At 50.9% G+C, this 20,926-nt stretch overlaps 1 protein-coding gene and 1 long non-coding RNA gene across 52 annotated transcripts in view; one reads left to right on the forward strand and one right to left on the reverse strand.

Annotated features, from left to right (window-relative positions):
• LOC138850245 (uncharacterized) overlaps window positions 1-20,926 on the reverse strand; it is a 514,649-nt gene that overhangs the window by 316,654 nt on the left and 177,069 nt on the right. For 49 of the 50 annotated variants that reach the window (XR_011389934.1, XR_011389944.1, XR_011389950.1 and 46 more), the window contains one exon: window positions 20,674-20,837. The exons of the other annotated variant lie outside the window; for it this stretch is intronic. This is a non-coding gene — a long non-coding RNA (uncharacterized lncRNA). The remainder of the gene's footprint in view (window positions 1-20,673; window positions 20,838-20,926) is intronic. 50 annotated transcript variants of the gene reach the window in all.
• LOC138850234 (ral guanine nucleotide dissociation stimulator-like) lies at window positions 7,668-13,696 on the forward strand. 2 transcript variants are annotated; one of them, XM_070076546.1, is made up of 4 exons: window positions 7,668-7,910; window positions 8,279-9,900; window positions 11,689-13,222; window positions 13,593-13,696. In XM_070076546.1, exons 2-3 carry the CDS (start codon window positions 9,722-9,724, stop codon window positions 12,515-12,517), a joined length of 1,008 nt encoding a protein of 335 aa, XP_069932647.1. In that variant the 5' UTR covers window positions 7,668-7,910; window positions 8,279-9,721; the 3' UTR covers window positions 12,518-13,222; window positions 13,593-13,696. The 2 variants fall into 2 exon arrangements, with proteins under 2 accessions (XP_069932647.1, XP_069932646.1); XM_070076545.1 differs by lacking the exon at window positions 7,668-7,910 and having other exon boundaries at window positions 7,922-9,900.

The following is a 20,926-nucleotide window of genomic DNA, read 5'->3' on the forward strand; positions in this document are numbered from 1 at the left end:
AAGAACAACCTAAGATTCTTTGAGTTAAGGCCAAGTTACAACAAGAAAAAAAAGGAGAACTGGCTGAGATAGATTATCAATTGATAGTAGAAATGAAAGATCTCCGTGAGTGAGATCCCAGGGGAAAGAAGGAGCCATCCAAGAAGGAGGTACCTTCTTTCTCTGAATGCTGGAGAGAAATTCCGCTTGAAGGATGGCCTTATCTAAACAAGGGCAGAGTTTGTGAACTCCAGAGGCATCCATACCCTTAGCAGCTCGTCACAAGAGCCTCGGCTGATCACTGACATCATAAATAAGAGTGTCAATTGTTAAATCAACAACAGAAGTCACTGTGCACTTGCTCCTCCTGTAGGACCTCTGTCCTTAACGTGGTGTACTATGAGAATTCACGGTAACACTAGCCTTCAAACATTACTTTCCACTTTGCATGTCAGTGTGGGTGCAAGCTGTGAAAATCTTTACTGAGTATAGAGTTGGTCTCTATATAAAGATAATTAAAAATGAATCTTCATGAAGAATGGGATGTGAGAGGGAGTAGGGGGTGGGGTGGTTTGGGGGTGGGAGGGCAGGTAGGTGGGAAGAACAGCTACAATCTGAAAGCTGTACTTATGTAATTTATCTAGTAAATAAAAGCTTTCTATAAAAATAGATACTAGATATTAATAAATAGAGCACAGATATAATAACAATAATAATAACAATAATAATAATAGAAAGAATCAAAACAGACTGAATGCTCCAACATGGGAAGTATTGCATATAGCAGCCTCCCAGAATGACAATGACCTCAAATAACACCCTGGCTCAGAATCAACCCTGAAGACATTCTGATGTGGCTAAAACACCTATGAGAGCATGTCAGGCATGGGAAGACAAAACACTGTGGCACACAGGGTTCCCCATGAAGCACTTCTGTGGGTAGACCCCAAGAGAAAGAAGTGGTCATCCACAAAGGATACACTTTATTCAGAAGGCACAAAAGAACTTCCTCTTCCCCGTGGCCCTGTCTAAATATGGAAGGAGTCAGTGGATTCCACAGGCTTCCACAGCTGAGGCAGCTCAGGTCAAGATCCTCAGGTGTTCGCTGATGTGCTAATTCTGAAATTCTCAGCAGGGGTCACTGTGCACTGACTTCCCATGCAGGACCTCTCTGCTCAAAGAGTTGAGGTATGTGAGTTAACAGTACCACTTGGTCACAAAGATCTACCACACTTTCACGTGAATGACACCATCTATGGATTATAAGCTAGAAGAATGTCTCATGCTCGCAAAAGTCACACCGCCCTTGGGTTCTTCTCCAAAGTTAACTCACTCCACCGCAACAGATACTATAGACATACGTAAGTCAAATCTCAGAAAGCCTTACTTTCATTGAATTCAAAAGCACTTTCATCTCTTGTTTGTTGTAAAAACAAGCCTGCCGGTGTTCTAGTGCATAGTAGGGTAATAATACTTCACCAAACATACAGTCTTTTCTCAAAAGCTAGAAGAAAGACTTCTGAATGTACATACTACAAAGAAACCTTGAATAGGGAAGCGGTGGATGCGGATGACCTAATATGATCATTTAAATGTATGCATGTAGGGCAATATTACATTATACCACATCAATATGTACAGCTACTCTTTGTCAACAAATAGAGAAACACATCAAAAAGGAAATACATCATTGTTCAGTGAAATGCATCTCCAAATGCTCACTCTTTTTCATAGAAGTATATGCCATTCCAAAGTTTCCAAATACGTATAGTATTCAGCCCGTCATGTTTTGTTAATAAGTTCTAGGTAAATTCTACTCCTGTCAGAGAAGATGCCCCTAAAGGAGACAGAGGCGGAAGAAAGGTGGGAGGGCTGCTGTGAAGTTAGGTATGGTGGGAGAATCACTATGTTCCGAAAGCCGTGTTTAGGAAATGCATCAAGTTGGTATAGCTTCCATAAAAGGTGTCTGGGAAAAACTGGAAATAAAATAATCCAGGATTCCATGGCTGGCTGTGCACTGTGTAGAGAAAATCAGTGTCTAGAGGGGCTCTTTGCTGTACACCCAGGGCAACGCTCTTTCCGTCTTTTCTCTAGAAGATCCCACTTGGGAAGAAATTATGGACATCTAGTAGTCTATTTTCCTGTCTCGTCTAGTAGTAGAGGGTGCACTGCGCTTCCAACAAATCCAAGGCTGATGCTTGCTTTTGTGGAGTGGGAAGTAAGGGTGTGACAGTCAAGGGATACTCTTAACAAAAGAAACATGGGTTGAGAAGGAATTTAGCCTAATGGCTTAGATGCTTTGATGGTGAGTTCCGATGCCCATTTCTCATATCAGAGTACCTGGTTTTGATACTCATCTCTGGAGCCTAACTCCAGTTTCTTACTAAAATACCTCTGGGGAAACAATGGTTCCTATAACAAGTTCCACGCTATTCACATGGGCGACCTGGGTGGAATTGCCAGTTCCCAGTTGCAGTCTGGCACATCTCAAGGCACTTGCAGGACTGGGAAGTGAATTAGCAGTTGGGAGCTCCTCTCCTCTCTCTCTGTCTCTGTTCCTTTATAATGTTAAGATGGGAAGCGTGGCAAAGGCCCTGCCAACTCGGAAACAAAATGCGTTAGTTATAAATGAAAAGGCTGTTATATTCAGCCACACACAAACCTTAATTCATGCATGGCAAACCAAGATAAAGGAAAAACAAATACCAACTAGGAAAGTGTAGTTGGTCTGCCTAGTATATCAAAACGAAAGAAACCTAACGTACACATTGTTCTTGGAAACGAGGGAGAAATGGCCAACATTCCAATAGAAAGATGGGCAAAGGACAAGGACAGTTGACAGGAAAAGGGACACAAGTGGCTTTTCTTCCAATGGAAAGAGCGCCACCTTACTCCTGTGCAGGGCAATGCAAATAGAAACTGCACATCTCTCATTTGGCTACAATTCAAGTACTTGGCAGCATATATTGGAATAAGAAGACACTCCTCGAGGAGTGGTAATGAACATGCGAAACCATGCAACCTCTATCAAAGGGGAATCTAGCAATAGAGTTCTACAGTAGATCTGCCATTTGCACTGGCACTGTCACTTCTGGGAGTTAACTCCACAAGTATAGGGGCATATGTGGTTTCTGTGTTTGTGTTGCTAACACTCAATGCCTGAGACTGGATAATCTGTGAAGACCAGAAATTTATAGTTCTCACACCTAGAGCGCCTGGGAAGTCCAACATCAGGGCATCAGCATGCTTTGTCTGATGAAGGTCTTACTATTGCATTGTCACATGGTGCAAGGCTGAAGGCAGAAGGGCCAGAGAGCAAATCAGCTGAACACCACATGGAGCCTGTTTGACAGGGACCTCAATCCCCGGTTTCAGTAAGGCCCAGCCACGACCGTTGTGGGTATTTGGAGAGTGAATTAGTGGATAGAGATTCTCTCTCTCTCCGTTACTTTGCTTGTGTCTGTCAATGTGTGTGTGTGTGTGTGTGTGTTGTGTGTGTTTCCACATCTCAAGAAAACTGAACGAAGAATCCATCAAAGCCAACCATTATTCTACAGTGAATACTCTAAAATAGACAAAATTCACAGTCTGCTCAGTTCTTTAGAGGTGGACTAAATGCTGATATCATTTAAAGATGATGGTCCTCTTTCTAGAACACAGAAGGAAACAAACTCACCCAAAGCCTAATGACCCTCATTGTATTTTTATTTTTTAATATCTTTCCTGATTTCCTTGGAAGATTTCTGGGTTCATATTTCATATTTCTTGATTTAGTATAGAAAGGTAGAGTGACAGCGAGGGAAAGACAGAGTAGTTTCCATTCCCTGGTTCACTTCCCAAATCCTGCAACAGCCAGGGCTGGCTGGACTAAGCCAAAGCCAGGAGCCAGCACTTCAATCTGGGTCTTGGAATTGTGTGGCATTTTGTCATCCGTTGGGGCATAGTCTGTTTCACAGGTGCATCTGCAGGCTCTTCTATCAGAAGCACAGAGGAACAAGGACTCCAAAAGGGGATATGAATGCCCCTTGTGGTACTTTAATCACTGGACCAGATGCCCACCACAAGAGTGATGATTTATTCCAGTCGATGTCTGCTAAGTCCTTTGTATGAGAGCAAATTAGGAAAACCTAACGTACACATTGTTCTTGGAAACGAGGGAGAAATGGCCAACATTCCAACAGAAAGATGGGCAAAGGACAAGGACAGTTGACAGGAAAAGGGACACAAGTGGCTTTTCTTCCAATGGAAAGAGCGCCACCTTTCTCCTGTGCAGGGCAATGCAAATAAAAACTGCACATCTCTCATTTGGCTACAAAGCAAAAGGAGAGAAGTCACTTTCCCAAAACTGGCTTAACGCACAGCATCACAATGTTCACCCACAACTTCACTTCAACAATGGCCAAGGGCAAGGACAGACATTTCTCCAAAGACGAACAGCACAAGAGCTATATTGAAAGGACACACTATTATTGGTCATTGGCCATCGCAAATCAAGTCTGCAATGAGATAGATACCCCTTCCAAACCACCTCGAGGCTATTCAAATAACCATGAACCTGCAGTTGCATTCTCAACAAGCTATCTAAAAGAACCGGAAACAAGTTTGAAAAATATTTATCCAGAAGACTTCACAGGATTCACACTAGCCAAAACACAACCACAGCTCCAGTGTCCATCAGTAGATGAATGAATAAACACAATATGGTCTACTCGTATGATGGAATTCAGCATGAAGTAGAATACAAGTACTGATACGGGCTACCGCATAGGCAAAACTTGAAACCATGGTGCAAGTTGAGGGAATCCAGACACAGCAGAGAATAGTTTATAATGCTAGCTCTATGAAACATCTAGAGCATACTCACAGACCGAGAACTAATTGGCAGTTGCAATTGCTGGGGGAAGGGAGACTGGAAACTGGCTACTACTGGGTTTCGAGCTTGCTTTGCAGGTGATGTGATTCACTATTAGATGGTGGCCGAGGCGGTGGTGGGCAGGACTAAAGCTCTCAATAAACTTGCATACAGCCTTTTGGGAAAATTTTTCTGACTGCACCCACCAGTGAACTAGGGCCTCTCTGCTGCTATAGATTGGCTGGTCAAATTATTTTACTGTTTGAAAGGCAGAGTGCCAGAGAGACAGGCAGGGAGGAGGGAGACAGGGAGGTTGATCCAGTGAAACACACGAAAACCCCTTCAGCTGAAACCCCACAGTATCCACTGTGAACCAGACATGTCCTGTCCCCACAGCAAGTAGGAACAAAGTACAGCAGGTGGTATTGAACACACAGCAGGCCATCAGTACCTTTAGAGCACACCGCAAGGTGGGGGTGCACAGGATGTGTAGAAAATCACTCTCTAGGCATGACTGGTAGAAAGGGATACTTTGGTGACTTCAGTGGAAGAACATCTACCAGAGTTGACCAGGATTTCCTTCTCAAGAATTCTAGGTCTTGAATCCTCCCCCAGAGAATTATCAAAAGCGATGCATGAGAATCTACAAATTCGGTAAGACGATCAGGTTTCTCACAAGAAACTTTACAGGCCTGAAGCGTGTGAAAGCTTATCTTCACATAACTGAAGGAATAAACTTCCAACCAAAATGACATCTTCTTATGGACAAGTTAAGGGACAGCATCAGCATTAGACCTGCCTGACAGGGAAGCTCTATTGCCCTCTCCTGGAAGCAAATCGACACTACATGGCAGCAACACAGAACAACCAAAAAGTGGCAAAGCGCCCCAGGGTAAGAGAAAAGGAAAAGACACATACAGGATCTTCACTACCGCCATGGAATAGAAATCACTTTTACAACTTGGAATGAAATTTAAAGTAAAATCACAGAACTGGCAATGACTATACATACGGATCTCATGTGTATTTTGTAGCAAGTCATTTGGAACTACATTGCTTCTATGTGGATGAAGTGGAAGTCTAAACTAAATGTTTATAGGTGTGAATAGTTTATAGATTCCCATTGCAATGTGTCAGTAGATACCTGTAGATGATGCACAAAAGAAAATGAGAGATAAGAAGTCATTAGGAGGGGCTGGCACTGTAGTGTAGTAGGTTAAGCGCCCGCCTGCATCAATGGCATCGCATATGGGCACCAGTTTGAGGCCCGGCTGCTCCACTGCCTATCCAGCTCCCTGCTAATGGCCTGGGAAAGACGTACAGCCTGGAAAGACAGTCAGTGATGATTCAAATCCTTGGGTTCCTGCCACACAGGTTGTTGACCCAAATGGAGTCTGAGGCACTTTATTTGACTTAAGTTTTGGGGGACTGAACCAGCAGATGGAAAATCTCTGTGTCCCTGCCTTTCAAACAAATACATAGGAATTCTTTGAAAACAGAAAGCGCAATGGATGGCATGGCGACATCATAGGTCAAGGCACCTCCTGCAGTGCTGGCATCCCGTATGGGTGCAGGTCTGAGTCCCGGCTGCTCCTCTCCTGATCCAGCTCTCTACTGGGCCCAGGGAAAGCAGTGGATGATGGCCCAAATGCTTGGGCTCTGGCACCCGGTTGGGAGACCCAGAGCAGGCTCCTGGCTGCTGGAATTGCATCGGCACAGCTCCAATCATTGCGGCCATCTAGGGACTGAATCAAGGGATGGAAGAACTCTATTATCTATCTATCTATCTACCTACCTACCTACGTACCTACCTACCTATCTATCTCTGTCTGTCTTCTTCTGCCTCCCTGTAACACTGACTTGAAATTAAATAAATAAATCTTACAAATGTACCCAAATGACTCCTGGCCTCGTTCATGACTTTCTTAATTCCCCAGTCTTATCGCTTGAAGCAGGGAGGACTAGGGCTCTTCCTATTGCTTGGAGGACATGGAAAAGAAAGCAGCTCACCCAAAACTCTAGGGATTACAAGCTAAGTCTAATGCCAAGTCCCTCACTTGACTCCCTAGCGAGGAAAATGATTTCACCCATGTCCTCTGAGATTCTTTCATAAAACACCAAGCAAACCAGACCTGGAAGGAGTCTATTTCCTCAGGCATCCTTAGTATTGCACTCTTCTAAAGAGGCTGGACAATTGGAATGAGCTCAGACCTATTTTCAAATGGATGCCACTCTCTGTGGTCAGAATGAAGCTTCCTAGCCAGTATTTGATCCCCCAGCCCTAGTGATTTTCTGTGAGGTCTTTTGCTCTATCGATAAGGTGGCCTGTTTCTGGGGCCCTGCATGCTGAAGATGGGAGATCTGATGCCAATTTGGGGACATGGCTTTCAGGTGAGCTCTCTCACCTTCTCCTGGAGTTCTTGGACATGGCTGCTATCATAGCCAGAGACACTGAACCCGTATTCGGGGAAGATGCGCTTTAAGCTGTGACCTCAACATCTCCCGAAGGGGCAGGATCCACGACTCAAGATGCAGTTTAGAGTCTGTTGGGTCCCTAACCTTGGCTTTTCATGGGTCTCCATACCTTGCTTGTTTCTTAGGGGTTTTCCCGAAGGAACATGCTAGAGTGTTTGGAAATGATACGAAAAGGAGGTTTGGGACCCAGCTGTCTGTCTGTCCGCAGGCTTAGGGCCCTGTCTACATTCAAGTCTCTTGAGGGAGCTGAGGAATGGCACTGTGTTTGTCTCCTTGTGTACAGTTAAGGGGATGATATTGTGGCAGCAGCCCAGAGGGGCCTTGGCATATCTTCTTAAGGGAAAGGGTCCACAGAATGGAACTTTGAAGATGTGACCTCACTTCCTTGGTGATAGAACTTACACTCTGATAGCAACAGTCCTTAGCGGCTCACTTGATGGGAGACGTTCAGGAGAAGACCATGTTCTCTCGTTGCTGCCAATCGTTGCCAGGCTCTGGCCTTTTCCGGCGCTTGAGACATTGGCTCCGCTCTCACACGGGGTGTCTGTGGCCTCTTACTGCAAGGCCACCCCAGGGAACAGAACAGCCCAGGAGGCAGCCCCAGGTAGCGGAACAGTCCCGTCCTGGCAGGGGATCACCTGTGACCCCATCTGGGTCTTCTTTGCCCCTCCCTTCACCATGACAGTGGCAGAAGAAGAGGGGCTCTTGCTGCCCAGCAACATGATTCACGTGTTGGAACCTCCTGTGTCTTGCGTGTTCATACCCTATTTTGTGGACAGCTGGTTGGGCAAGTGGGTGTTGGGGGACCTCCTCTTGTCTTCTGGAGACCTCTCTGGCTGCACAAGGGTACAGAGGCCCTTACTTTCCCGACCTGGGTAACAGAATGCCTCATGGGGGGAATTATTCTCTGTGGGGACAGCCAAGCACGACACTGATGCCTCCGGTCTGGGCTGCCACACACTCTCTTTGCAGAGCTCCACACTCGAGTCCACAGACAGAACACATGAGGAAGCCACAGGCATCGTCAATGGACACGTGAGTCAGGCCAACAACGTGGCTAATGCCGGTGTGGAGGGAGCGAGGGGCCCAGGAGTACCCACATGTTGGGGCACGAGATGACCACGGTGTGCCTAGAACCACATCCTGAAGGGAGGAACGCCCCTGGCTTTTGGCCTCGTGATCTCCCACTCAGTGACTGACCCCCATCCCACTCTCAAAGAAATCTCAGCCCCTTGGCAACTGGGTGTTGGGAAACTCCCTGTTCACACAAGCATCGTGTGTGGCCATGGTGCTGAATGTTTGCCCACCTAGTCCAAGAATCCTGTGCAGTCCTTAGTCAGCTCCACTGCCTTCCAGGTCTTCTCCAAGCTTTAGGACTCAGTGATCCTACCAGGAAGGTTTTCCCACACAAAAGGGCAGAGGGTTCAACCAAAAGGCTGAAGATACCACACAGGGCTGGAGCCTGGCCCCCACCTGTTCTATTCCATGGGATGACATTGCCCCTGTGGCCACACTTGCATGGCTGCTGGGAAGCACTGGGATTCAGCTGCATTGCCACGGCAGCGGTGCTGTAGGACACAGACTCACTGTCTCTCACGGAGCACAGTCAGCTAGGCTGCTCAAAGCACAGGAGCCCAGGTTGGGCAGCTCTCCCAACAGGAGTCGCTTGTTCCCATTTCTGGTGGCTGCATGTCAGGGCATGGCCAAGGTGATTTCTCAGGAGGGCTCATTGCCATCTCCATCCCCAGTTTCATTTCCTATGCTCCCCTGGGCTTCTCTGTGCTCCTGTCGCATCTGCCAATGAGCACAGCAAGGTAATGGGATGGGGCCCACGCCATTTCTGGGGGTAAGGTCAATCACCTCCTTGCGGACTACTGGCCCAACTGCAGCAGTCACACTCAAGTGCTCTGGTGTCAGAACAACCCCACGTGTGTGTTGGGGATGGGGGCCACAATTCGGCTCTGAAAAGGCAGTGATGCCCTGCTGAGGACAAACTCCAAGGACCAGGCTGGCTGGGGACTGGCTCTACACATGTGTCGTTGTAATGCCTCAAGTCAGGTCACTTGGCAGAACGCCTGTGGTCATTACGCCACAGGCAGACACCTCTGACTATGGCTCTTTTCAGGATCTAGCCTCCCCTGGGGCTTCATATCCTACTCCGCCCACTTGTTTCCATTCTGCAGTCTGGTGGCAAAGCAAATCACACAGTTGCCCTCATTTCTAGCTCCCCCAAGGGGCACGGAATCATCTTTCACTGCTGGCCCCCTCGCAGGACTTTCTCATCCCTCAGTCCCTGTTCAGCCTCTTGGCCCCAACTGGGGTTTTCTCCCAACCCGGGTGTCTGCTCCCCTGTGCTCCCTGGAACTGCCACTGACTCACGTCCTTTCTGGTCCTCCCTAGTATGGAAATGGGTCCATGCTCTACTTGGCAGAGGTCTGTGCCATGCGGACCCTACAGCCAGACACTAAAGAGATGCTGCTGGATGCCCTGGTCCCGGGCCCCCTGGGAAAAAGGATCTGCTACTTCAACACCTTCCTGTGTACATACAGCGACTTCTCCACCATTCCGTATTACTTAGACCAGATATTCGACAGGTGGGTAGCTGCCTTTCAGCACTGCGGTGATGCAGAGATGAATCTTACATGTTTTAGATGACCTAAGCGACTTAAGACATGGCGGGCATGGAACGGGTGCCTTTCTCTGTGGACAGGGCTACTGGCACACTGCGTCACACCTCTTGATTTCCTTTCTCTGCACCCTCACGAACCAATGTTTCTACTCAGGTGGGAACCGGCCATGTGCCTCTATGGTTGGAAAACCTCCCAGATGGCAATCCTGCTTTCCCCTTTTTCAAGAATCAGAAATGTTTTCTTTCACAGGCAGAGTTAGACTGAGAGAAAGAGAGAATGCGTCCTTCTATCTGCTGGGTCACTCCCCAAATGGCTGCAAAAAGCAGGGCTCTGGGAAGCCGGGCTGAGGAGCCTGAAGCTCTATCTGGCCCCCTCAGGGGTGCCAGGGGTCCAACTACTTAGGCCATCATCCGGCACTTCCCCAGGCTCATTAGCAGGGAGCTGGACACCAAGGACAACAGCCAAGACTTGAACTGGCCAACCCTGATATGGCTTGCCAGTATCACATGTGGGCAGGGGCATTGGAAGCTGCTATGCCTTCGTACCGGCCACATTTCCTACTTGTTCCAGCTGCTCCTGTCCTCGATATATGCACAGAACAGCTGCCCTCAGGGTTGGTAGCAGTTGCCCAGACCCCTCATCGACCTGGCAGGTCTACAAGGAATCATTCACTCTACACATATATGGGAAGCCCTTCCCTTGTGCAGTTTTCCAGACACTTGCCACAAATCCAGTGAACAAAGCATTCAAGGGCCTCACAGTTGTGGGGAATCCGACCCTCACAGCCGAGATCCTATACAAGTCCTGTCCTGCAGCGGCAGAGCTGAGGCTTGCTGACCTCCTCTGGGAGTAGCTGCAACGTCCCCTACTCTGATCACAAGGAGAACCCCATGTCACACTAAGATGCAGGGAGATTGGGGTGCAGATGTGGCCTTCTGTCACTCGAAAGAGTGGCAGGAAAATGAGGGCTGAGGCAAGGCAGAGGCAGACAGTAGGTGCAACTCCAACTTCTGGCCCCACCACATGCAAAGGAAGTGCTGAAGAGCAGTGCTATGGATAGGAGCAGACACGTTCTGCAGAGGAGCGGGCATGTTGGGGCTCACAGACAACACCCACATAGCCATGCCCAGGGCAGTTGCTTCCAGCTTTGCCTACCCTCCCTGACCACCCAACCCAACCCACCATCCCAGGAGCAACCTACTCCCAAGTCTGCTCAGAGCCAGAGCCTAGGGGCCTCCAGCTGAGAAAACCATGGGAATGAATGGGAAGGCACTGAAAGGAACATGAGAAGGAAGCCATCCAAAGGAAAGCTACTGCCGGCAATGCCAGAATCCCTTGTGGGTGTTGGTTGGTGTCCCTGTTGTTGCAGTTCAGATTCAGGACCCTGCTCGGGGGTCTGGGAAAACCAGGGGAACATGGTCCAAGCATTTGGACCTCTGCCACCCATGTGGGAGACCTGGATGGAGCTCCTCACTCCCCGCATGAGCCTGGCCCAGTGCTGTCCACTGCCCATCCGGGGAGTCAAGCAGTGGATGCAAGACCTCTGCCCCGGTGTGTGTCTCTCCCTCTCTCTCTGCAACTCTTGGGATTCACAGTCAAGAAATCGCCTTGGAAAACAGCAAAGCATGGCATTGTCTTTAAGAAGCTAGAGTTCACCGGCAGGCTCCGTGCCCCACCCCACACAGGGAGTCCTGGAAGGGCAGCAGCAGGGTAAGGTCAAGTCTGACTCTGCTGCCCACTCTCCTTCCCCAGGAACATGGCTTCCTGTTTGCAAAGCTGCAAAGCCAAGTACAAGGCCGAATTCTGCGATCGCACGGATCTCCCGCTTCTCAAGATGAAGGTCGGATCCAAGCAGGTCCGCTTGCCCAGAGGAGACCTGCAGACCCATGCGTGCTTTCTGCGTGTCAGGATGGCCTACCCAAATCCCACACAGGCAGAAGCAGTCGGTAAGATGCACTGCACTCCGCGAGATTCTCTCGGTGGGCTTTGGGGCTGGAGCCCCTTTAGAGGCAATGGGATCGCGCCTGGCTTTGGAGAGGCCATTGGAAAGTGCTTGATGTTGCTGACCCTTTCTCTTCTCCCAGCTCCTGCTCTATTTGCCAGGCTGCAGTCATGCCAAACACTGGCTTTAGAGCCAGATTCCCCACTGCTCACAGAGCTAGAACATCTTTTGGAGACAGGATCCATTTCAAAACTGAGGCTGCCACCATGCGCAGAATCAGCACCAAAGACAACTACCAAAGTCTCCTGCGCATGTCCGGGACCTGCAAACAACCAGCCTCGCAAGATGGCTAGCATCACCACATTCCCCGCCAAGCTGCTGGCGGAACAGTTCACACTGATGGACGCGGTGAGCAGCGGGCTTGTCTCGGCAGGGCCAGGCCCGAACACCCCTTTGGCACCAGCCTCCCCACAGCTGCCCCGACCAGAATCCAGTGGCCTGGCTGCAGTTCAGGCTTCAGGTCCCACCACCTATGTGACTGGACCAATGTCTTCACTCCCAAGGCTGCCTTTCTCCCATGGCTGGCAGAGAGGGCACCCAAACCACACCAGCTGCACAGTGACTCTGCAGATCAACTGACATGGGCCTGGCAGAAAGTAGGGCTGGATCTGACCCACAGGGTACTGGACGGGCCTAGGTGGAGGGCATCCAGGTCCACCCACTGCCTTCCCATCTGCCTGCGATGCCACAGCTGTCCTGGGTCCTAGCACACATATCCATATCAAACAGCAAGCACCTTGTTGGAGTTGCCACAGGGAGCAGCACTGGCACAGGGACAAGGACTCCAGGGCAGATGCTGTGAGAGCAGAAGGATGAGATACTGGGCGGGATGCCTGGGAGCACACACCTCTGTCTCTTTCCTCAAGGCTTGGGAGGGTTGGGATCTGGGCTGGCAGGAGCGAGGCGACCTCAGTGGCAGAACACATAGCCCAGCTGCTCCCATGTTGGGGAGCTGCATGCCAAACTACCTGAGCTGCAGCTTCGAGCACTGTCACTTGCCGGGGTGGCTGGGCTTCACTGCATTCGAGCTAGGCTGGCTGTGCCCATGGGATACCCTCTTGCCCCCAGGAGCTCTTCCAGAATGTGGTCCCCTATCAGTGCCACAGCTCCATCCGGATCCAGCAGAACAAGGAGGTCAATGCGCAGCTGCCCCCTACTGTTCTCGCTGTCATCATCCACTACCACCACGTGGCCCATTGTGTTACTACCACGTGCTTGGGGGACCCCAGCATGAAGGCAGAGGACAGGGCCCGCGTGGTGGAACACTGGATCAAGGTGGCCAAGGTAAGCTGAGGCTGTCCCAGGGGCTCCCTCTCTGCACGGCAGGGACGTGCCACTTTGCTTCCTCAGCTCTCAGGTGTACAGTCTGTGGTCACAGATCCTGCCCAATCCCTGGGCTCTTGGGATCCACGAGGTGGCCTGATCTCACTCACTTGTCCCAGAACTACATGCTCACTTCCCGCCTAGGCCCCTGACATGGGTTGAAACCAATCTAGCCCATGTGAGCGTGGCTCAAGGGGGTCCCATCACTGACCTGCTCTGGCTCCCTGGCCAACTCTCTGATGCATGAGGGGGATGTCAGCACAGCTGGCTGAGCCTGGCTCAGGTGGGGCTCCAAGCCACCTACCTGCCATTCATCCGCTCCCTGCCCTAGGAGTGCCTGGCTCTCCGGAACTACTGCTCGGTCCACACCATCCTCTGCGCTCTGCAGAGCCACCCGGTACGCCAGCTGAAAACAACGTGGGGAGAAGTCTCCAGGTGGGTGTGCATCCCTCAAAGCACCTGGTGGACCCGGGACTACCCTCGGGCCTAAGCACTAATCCTCCAAGACTCACAGAGGCTGGTATCCTGGGACACAGGGAGAGGCGTGGACTGCCGGGGGCAGGGGTGCGGAGCACCATCTTTCAGCGGCCCTGGGACATGAGGACTGGGTTTCTGCCTCAGGATGACATTTCCATTAGTCAGGCACATGTGGCTTCCAAACTACATACTTGCGCCTGTGCACCACGCAGCACTGGACCTGCCTGGGCACTCCAACTCTGTAAACACTCACACACACACACACACACACACAATCAAAACAGAAGATACTACCAGGCAGGGTGGATCCTCTGATCTTTGTTCTTAAACCAAAGGGGTTTGATCCACCACCTCACCATTCCATCCAAATATCTCCTGGTTTTCCCCTCACAACAGAAAAAGTGCCAGGAAATTTCAGCGTCTTTGCACACAGGACAAAAAAGTCAACAGAGATGTGCCCATGAAGGTAAAGTGGGGGCTCAGGGACAGGGGTGAGGGCTTGGCAGGAGGGGAAGGGGTGTGGCTGTAAGGGCATCAGGGCAGAGGGGAGCTTTTGGTGTCACTGAAAGTGTGCTTGAAAAGAAAACCTGGGGTGTGCCTGCTAGGACAACAGGCCAAGAGAGGGCTGTGTTCACAGGTCGTGGGATGCAGTCGGGCTCAGAGGGCAATGGGAATGGGCTGCAGCAAGAGCAGCTTGGCTCTCAGAGGGGGCTGTGAGCACCCACAGGTCTCTGGCTCCCATGCTGTTCCTGCTTCCCCCAGGCTGTGAGGTGGATGCGGCAGCAAGGGCTTCCTTCCATCTGTGCTGGGGCCCTAGAGGTCCTTTGGAAACCAGGCCTGCTACAGGGTTCTCTGTTGCAGCCTTCCATGGGGAGGGCTGCCAAGCCTGCCCCACACATTGCACAGCTTGGGAATGCCAGGGGCTGAGCAGTCAAGTGGGATGCCAAGCATTGGGTCTTACTGGCTGCCCTGGGAGCAGAACTTCTGTCTTCTCGAGGAGAGAAGCAAGCAGCATGAGCCTGTCTCTCAGTCTGCACAGGGAGCCTCATGTGCATCCAGGGAGGCAGGGTATGGGGTGCTGGGCCTGGCTTCCTCTCAGGGACACGCTGAGGCACAGGTCAGTCAAAGGATCCTTAGCGCAAGGGGGACCTGAGGTGGGAGGGGAGGCCAGCACCCTCTCCAGCTGAGGAGCAGGCACAGGGAGGCGTGGTCAATCCCCCAAATCCACCTTCCCAGTGGGAGCTGCATGAATCCATACAGAGCACGTTGTGGGAGGAGGGGAGTGCAGGGTGGGCATTATACCAATGGAAGTGAGCCAGACATGCAGGGCTCAAGGTGGTTTGCACAAATGTGGGCCGGTCAGGAAAGGACTATCTCCCTGAACGTGACCCTGACCCTGGCAGATGGCGATCTGCAGGTTGCCCGCCCGGGAGCAGAACCCCCAGAGAACACAGATGCGGCAGCGGCTGCAGAAGAAGGCAAGTGTGCCTGGGGAGGGGGGGGGGCAGGGGCTCCTGTCTCCCACTGGGGGCCCATGTCAAGGGAGCAGGGCCTTCTGCCTCCCTTGTTTGCCCACGCCCATCACCACAGTAGCTGAGAGACCCCAGTTGAGAGACCAGAGCTGAGGGCCTGAGCTGAAGGGCTCCCAGCAGACTTGGGCCAGAGCTGGGGCTGGCACCCCACAAGCTGACTTGTTATCATGCCATCAGGGCTCCCAGGGTTGTCCGATTCTAGAGGCAGTTGGCTGGATGCAGGGAGAATTGGGAAAGGCACTTTAGGGGCGGGGAGCTTCCCAATGGGGAATGTGGCCAGGGCTCCAGCAGCTGGGGTGGAGTGCATCTCAGGGGCCGGGCCTTGGTGGCACCTGAGAACAGCTGCTCACCACCACCACCACCTCATGGCACAGGGAGCCGTCCCCTTCCTTGGCACTTTCATCATGTATCTGGATAGGCTGGACATCGCCATGAAGGACTTCGTAGATGTGAGTGAACTTGCCATGGGTGGGGCAGGCTCCAGGACCCTGAGGCTTGGGGGGAGGGTCCTGGGCTGAGCTCTCAGCCCCCAGCTCCTTGCTGCCCATGTCTCCGGAGGCCTCACAAGCTGTCCCAGGGAGGAGGGCTCACCTGCATATCCCCTCTGAGTGCGGGAGCCTGCAACCAGGTGCCCACCCCTGTCCCCCAACGGTTAAAGCTGCATAGCCAGAGTCCCTGACTGCAAAGCTGCACAAGGTCTTGGCTGAGCCTGCTCAGCCTCTGAGTTGGGTAGCACCCAAGGGAAGGAGAGAAATTGGGCCCCTGTGAGGTCAGGCAGCACCCACATGCCTCAGTGCACCCATCCATTCCCAGGCCTCACTTTCCCTGCCTGCCATCAGACATGGTTGGGACAGCAGTTCCCTGAGCCTCAGCCACCATGTCCCCTTCTGCAGAGCTAACAGCCTGTCCCAGGGACACCTTCTTTTCCTTCCTCTTACCCAGAGGGGAGGGCCAGGGGCTAGTCACAGGCCAGGGGCTGTTCTGATGGACTCTGCCTTCCAGGGAAAAAACAACATGCTGAAAATGACAAAGGTGAGCAGCTCTGCCCTATCTTCCAGGCACAGAGGGGATGGAGGGGTCAGAGATGCCCTGGGCAGAAAGCCCAGGCTCCAGCCCATGCGTGTCTGTCTGCTCTCTCCACTGGGATGGATACACACAGAAGGAGGAGAGCATCCCTAGGGAGGCTGTGGCTAAGGGACTGGAATCCAGGAGAACTTCCTTCCTGGGCGAGGGGCTGTGTGTATGCTACTCAGAAGACAGCTTGGAGCCTGGAAGGGATGGCCAGGGAAGGCTTCTCTAGCTAAAAGACCCAGAGGCCAGCCCCCTGCCCCTGCCACAGTCTGCCCCTCCAGCAGTCCCAGTGCAGGCCTGTCAGCATCCTCTCTGCCCCTCTTGCCCCAGGAGATAAAAGTTCTCCAAGAAATGCAGCGGCTCCAGGTGGCAGCCAGTCAATATACTTTGCTGCGCGACGCAGAGTTTGCACTGTGGTTCCAATCCATGGAGAGGCTCAGTGACACTAAGAGGTGAGTGCTGGGCAGGGATTGCGGGATGTCCAGGGTGGCAGATGGGGAAGGTTCTCCTGTTGTGCACTGAGGAGAGGGCTACCCATGGCTCCTTGGTCAGCAGAGGGCCTTACCCATGGGCAGTGCGGGGCTCCAGGACTGCGGCTGCAGGGCGGGCCCTGGAGGGAGCCTGAGATGAGCAAGAGTGCACTCATGGCTGCTTCTGTGTCCTGCAGCTACAACCTGTCCTGCCTACTCCAGCCCCTCTGCTAGAATGTCCACCTCATCCTCAAGGCCAAGAACATCAGGCCTTGGAGAACATCAGCATGACTGAGTCCCCCATGCAGGCAGAGAGTGGGGGCTGCAGAGTTCATCTGTGGGCTCGGGGACTGCACCGTGACACTCGCTCCGTTCCCCGCCGACCAAGCAACAACCCAGTGCCTGGGAGACTGGCCTCCCTCTCTCAGATGGGTGGTCACATCATCACCAATTTCACGGATTCCTCCTAGATTTTCCTATGTATATAGTTCACCATGATTAGTACCAGTTGGTTAGGCCTTTCATTAAAGTAGTATACATGGTAGACCATGAGTGTCCTTCTTCCTCTTTATCCCTTCCCTGCCCTGCTAATTAGAGACCATTCTCTAGATCCACAGACAAAGACATTCATGCAGATTCGAGAGGGGTGTGTCTCCCCATGCAAGGATGCCACACCATGAGTGCTCTTTCAGTTCTGAGGCTCCTACATGGAGCCCCATGCTGTCTCGTGGAGAGAGTCCCTCAGGGTCTGTTCTGAAGCGCAATTCATACATCCATCGGTATCTGGCGAGAACAACGCTCTCACTGCTTCTACACTTGCTCCCACGAGCTTTGGGAGTTTGCTGCTTAGGGCCCTTTAGGCTCAGATGGTGGTCCCCTCTATACAGTGTTTTCCAAATGATGTGTGTCACCAGTGACCAGCAAAATGTCCCAAGAACACAACTCAGCCCTAGTCACTAGAGAGAATTCCCTGTGAGATTCAGTGGGAAATGCACATAATAAAAGTGCACAATCTTGGGAAGCCAACACTGACAAAAATTTCATCGATGTATACATATATATACACAGAGATTTGTATGTATTCAGGTGAAGTATCCACCTGCAGCAAAGGCATCCCACATGGGTGCCCGTTTGAGTCCCAGCTGCTCTGCTTCCTACCCAGCTCCCTGCTAATGGCCAGGGAGAGACATACAGCCTGGGAGACAGGAAGTGATATTTCAAACACCTGGGTCCCTGCCCCGCAGGTTGGAGACACATGCTGCGTTGGAGACACTGTACTTGACTCAAGTATTTGGGGACCGAACCAGCAGCTGGAACATCTCTGTGTCTCTGCCTTCCAACCAATGAGTCAGAATTCTTTCAAACATGAAAGCACAGGGGCTGCCACTGTGGCATAGCAGGGAAAGGTGATGCCTACAGTGCCGACATCCCATGGGGCCGCCTGTTCGAGGCCCGGCTGCTCCTCTTCTGATCCAGTACTCTGCTATGGCCTGGGAAAGCAGTAGGGTTTGGCACAAATGGTTTGGCCCCTGCACACTTGTAGGCTTTCGATCGGCTCACTCCCAGCCATTGCAGCCATTTGCAGAGGGAACCTGCAGATTGGAGGTCGCTCTCTCACTCTCCCAGCCTCCCTGTAACTCTGCCTTTAATAAATATATCTTGAAAACAATTAAAATACAAATAATGTACTAAAGGAGTAACTTGAGCCAAGAAAACCAAAGATCGGTCTAGTGGTCATGGTAAAACACTACCACAGAAACCACAGGTGCTCTAAATATATGCCATGATCATGGGAAAGATATCTCATGTTCCTATTTAGACAAATGAACAGACATTGGACAATGTATGCCGAAACTGCGAAAATGTACAGTTTATACTGATATGGATTTGCCTTCTGGAAGCCTGGGATTCTAGGACAGGGTAGGAAGAGAGAACACCGAGTAGGAGCCCCAGTCAAAACCTGCCCATTGAATAGCTAGAGCTCTCCAAGAAGAGCACAACTTCCATAGCTTGTCCATGTTAGGTGAATCTACTGGGAGACGAGCATGGGGAATTGATGACACAGCTTCCTCTCCTTTCCCTATAGCCCTGAGATGCCTCTACACCACATCTCCAGTGTCCTACAGATGAGCAAACCTGGGGGTGGTCCTGGCGACACCTAGAACCCCACAGATCCAAAACACTTGACAAACGCTAAGCAGAAAAACATACCAAAGCACGTCCCAATTAACTGCTGAAAACCACTAGCAACACCAAAACCTTCAAAGATCAAAAATGAGAAGCTTCAGCCTGACTCACAAAATCCTTGAGCTGAAAGACAATGCATCAGTGCCTTCAGAACTTGGGAAAAACCATTTCCAACCTAAAAGTACATACATGTTTTCAATCCTACATTACAGGACAGTAAGATCAAAGCATAGTTAGAGATGCCAAGCATCAAAAACGCTTCTGTATGCCATTGCTCAGAACCTGCCAGAAGATGTGCTCCAGAAAATCAAGGGTGGAGGGGCCTGCACCCTAGCTCCCTTGGTTATTCCTCTGCCTGCGGTGCCGGCTTCCCATATGTATGCTGGGTTCTAGTCCCGGTTGCCCTCTTCCAGTCCAGCTCTCTGCTGTGGCCCGGGAGGGCAGTGAAGAATGCCCCAAGTGCTTGGGCCCTGCACCCGCATGGGAGACCTGGAAGAAGCACCTGGCTCCTGGCTTCAGATCAGCACAGCGCAGGCCATGGGGGCCATTTGGGGAGTGAACCAACAGAAGGAAGACCTTTCTCTCTGTCTCTGTCTCTCTCACTGTCGATAACTCTACCTGTCAACTAAATAAATATAAATAAATACATAAAACTTTTTACAAAATCAAGCGTGGAAAAAAAAAAACTCTGAGGAAAACATGAAATGCAAGATCAAGGAGCACCATCAGCAAAGAAGTGAACACATTCCTAGAATGATGGGGAACAGAAACCCCAGGGTGACAACATCCACAAAGAGAAAAGCATCTTGAATCCACATTGGAGCAACTAGGAGGTGGTAGGGAAACATTCACCAAGAAAATGAAACTGAGAGAAAGTCTGTTAAGTATAGAAATGTTTATGAGACTGTAAGACAATGAAGAAATATGAGGATTCTATGAATGTTCAGCAAAATGACCTAAGAAAGGGTCAATATGGGGAGCAGGTGTTTCACGCATTGGTCAAGATGCCACTTGGGGATGCATACACCCCAGGGCAGAGGGCATGGGTTTGAGTCCTGGCTCCAATTCAGATTCCACCTTCTTGCTCATGTGCACCCAGAGAGGTGGTCAGAGAATCCTCAAGTACCTGGAGCCCTGGCACACGAGTGCTAGACCCAAATGCAGTTTCAGGCTCCTGGATTCAGCCTGACCCAGCCCTTGGCTGCTGCGAGCATTCAGGGAATGAACCCAGCAGATGGACAATCTCTGGGCCCCACTGCCTTTCACACCAATACGTTTTTTTAAAAAATCCAAGTAACACAACTCATTGTTCAAGAGCATCATGATAATTAGCACTGGTCTTGATGATCAAGAGTCCTTATGGAATTACAATGATGTAAATGCTGCATACTCAACTAAGCAAACCCTGACATATCTGTACTAGGGCCCTGGAGGGACAACCAAAGTTCATTGCCTAGTTGGCAGTGGAGAGTCAGGGGGGAGAGAGCTCCATATTTCCCCATGTTGAGAAGCACAGCACCAGCATGTGAGTTAAGGACCAAGGTGTGGAGCTCAAAAGAAAGCTCTGAGAGTGAAAAGGATGACCCCTGAGAAGGAACGGTGGGAGAAACACCAAAAGGCCTTGATGAACATATGTTATAAAAGAATAGGAGTTTCTGAAATGATCCATTCTTACCTTAGCAAACTCAGAGAGCCTGTCATCACTCGTCAAAGACTGCCGACTTGCACAAGAAGCACAGTCTGAGGGACCCACGGCACCCTTGCCATCTTCAAGCTCGTTACATTCACCAGCACCTTCCCTGTCCCTGTCGAGCTCCCAGTCAGGGAAATGCAATTCACCTAAAAAGGCACAAGTTGCAACTTACTTCATTTCAAATCATTAAATGGTTTACAACTATTTGTATTCTCAGTAGTTAGTATAGCCCTGT

The sequence above is a fragment of the Oryctolagus cuniculus genome, chromosome 6 (assembly GCF_964237555.1).
Source record: "Oryctolagus cuniculus chromosome 6, mOryCun1.1, whole genome shotgun sequence".
Lineage (NCBI taxonomy): Eukaryota > Metazoa > Chordata > Mammalia > Lagomorpha > Leporidae > Oryctolagus > Oryctolagus cuniculus.

Bases quoted from the DNA above. Each gene is read 5' to 3' on its own strand.
- LOC138850234 (XM_070076546.1), top strand. From the start codon at position 9,722: ATGCTCTACTTGGCAGAGGTCTGTGCCATGCGGACCCTACAGCCAGAC. The intron at 9,901-11,688 runs GTGGGTAGCTGC...CTCCTTCCCCAG, and splicing joins TTAGACCAGATATTCGACAG to GAACATGGCTTCCTGTTTGC.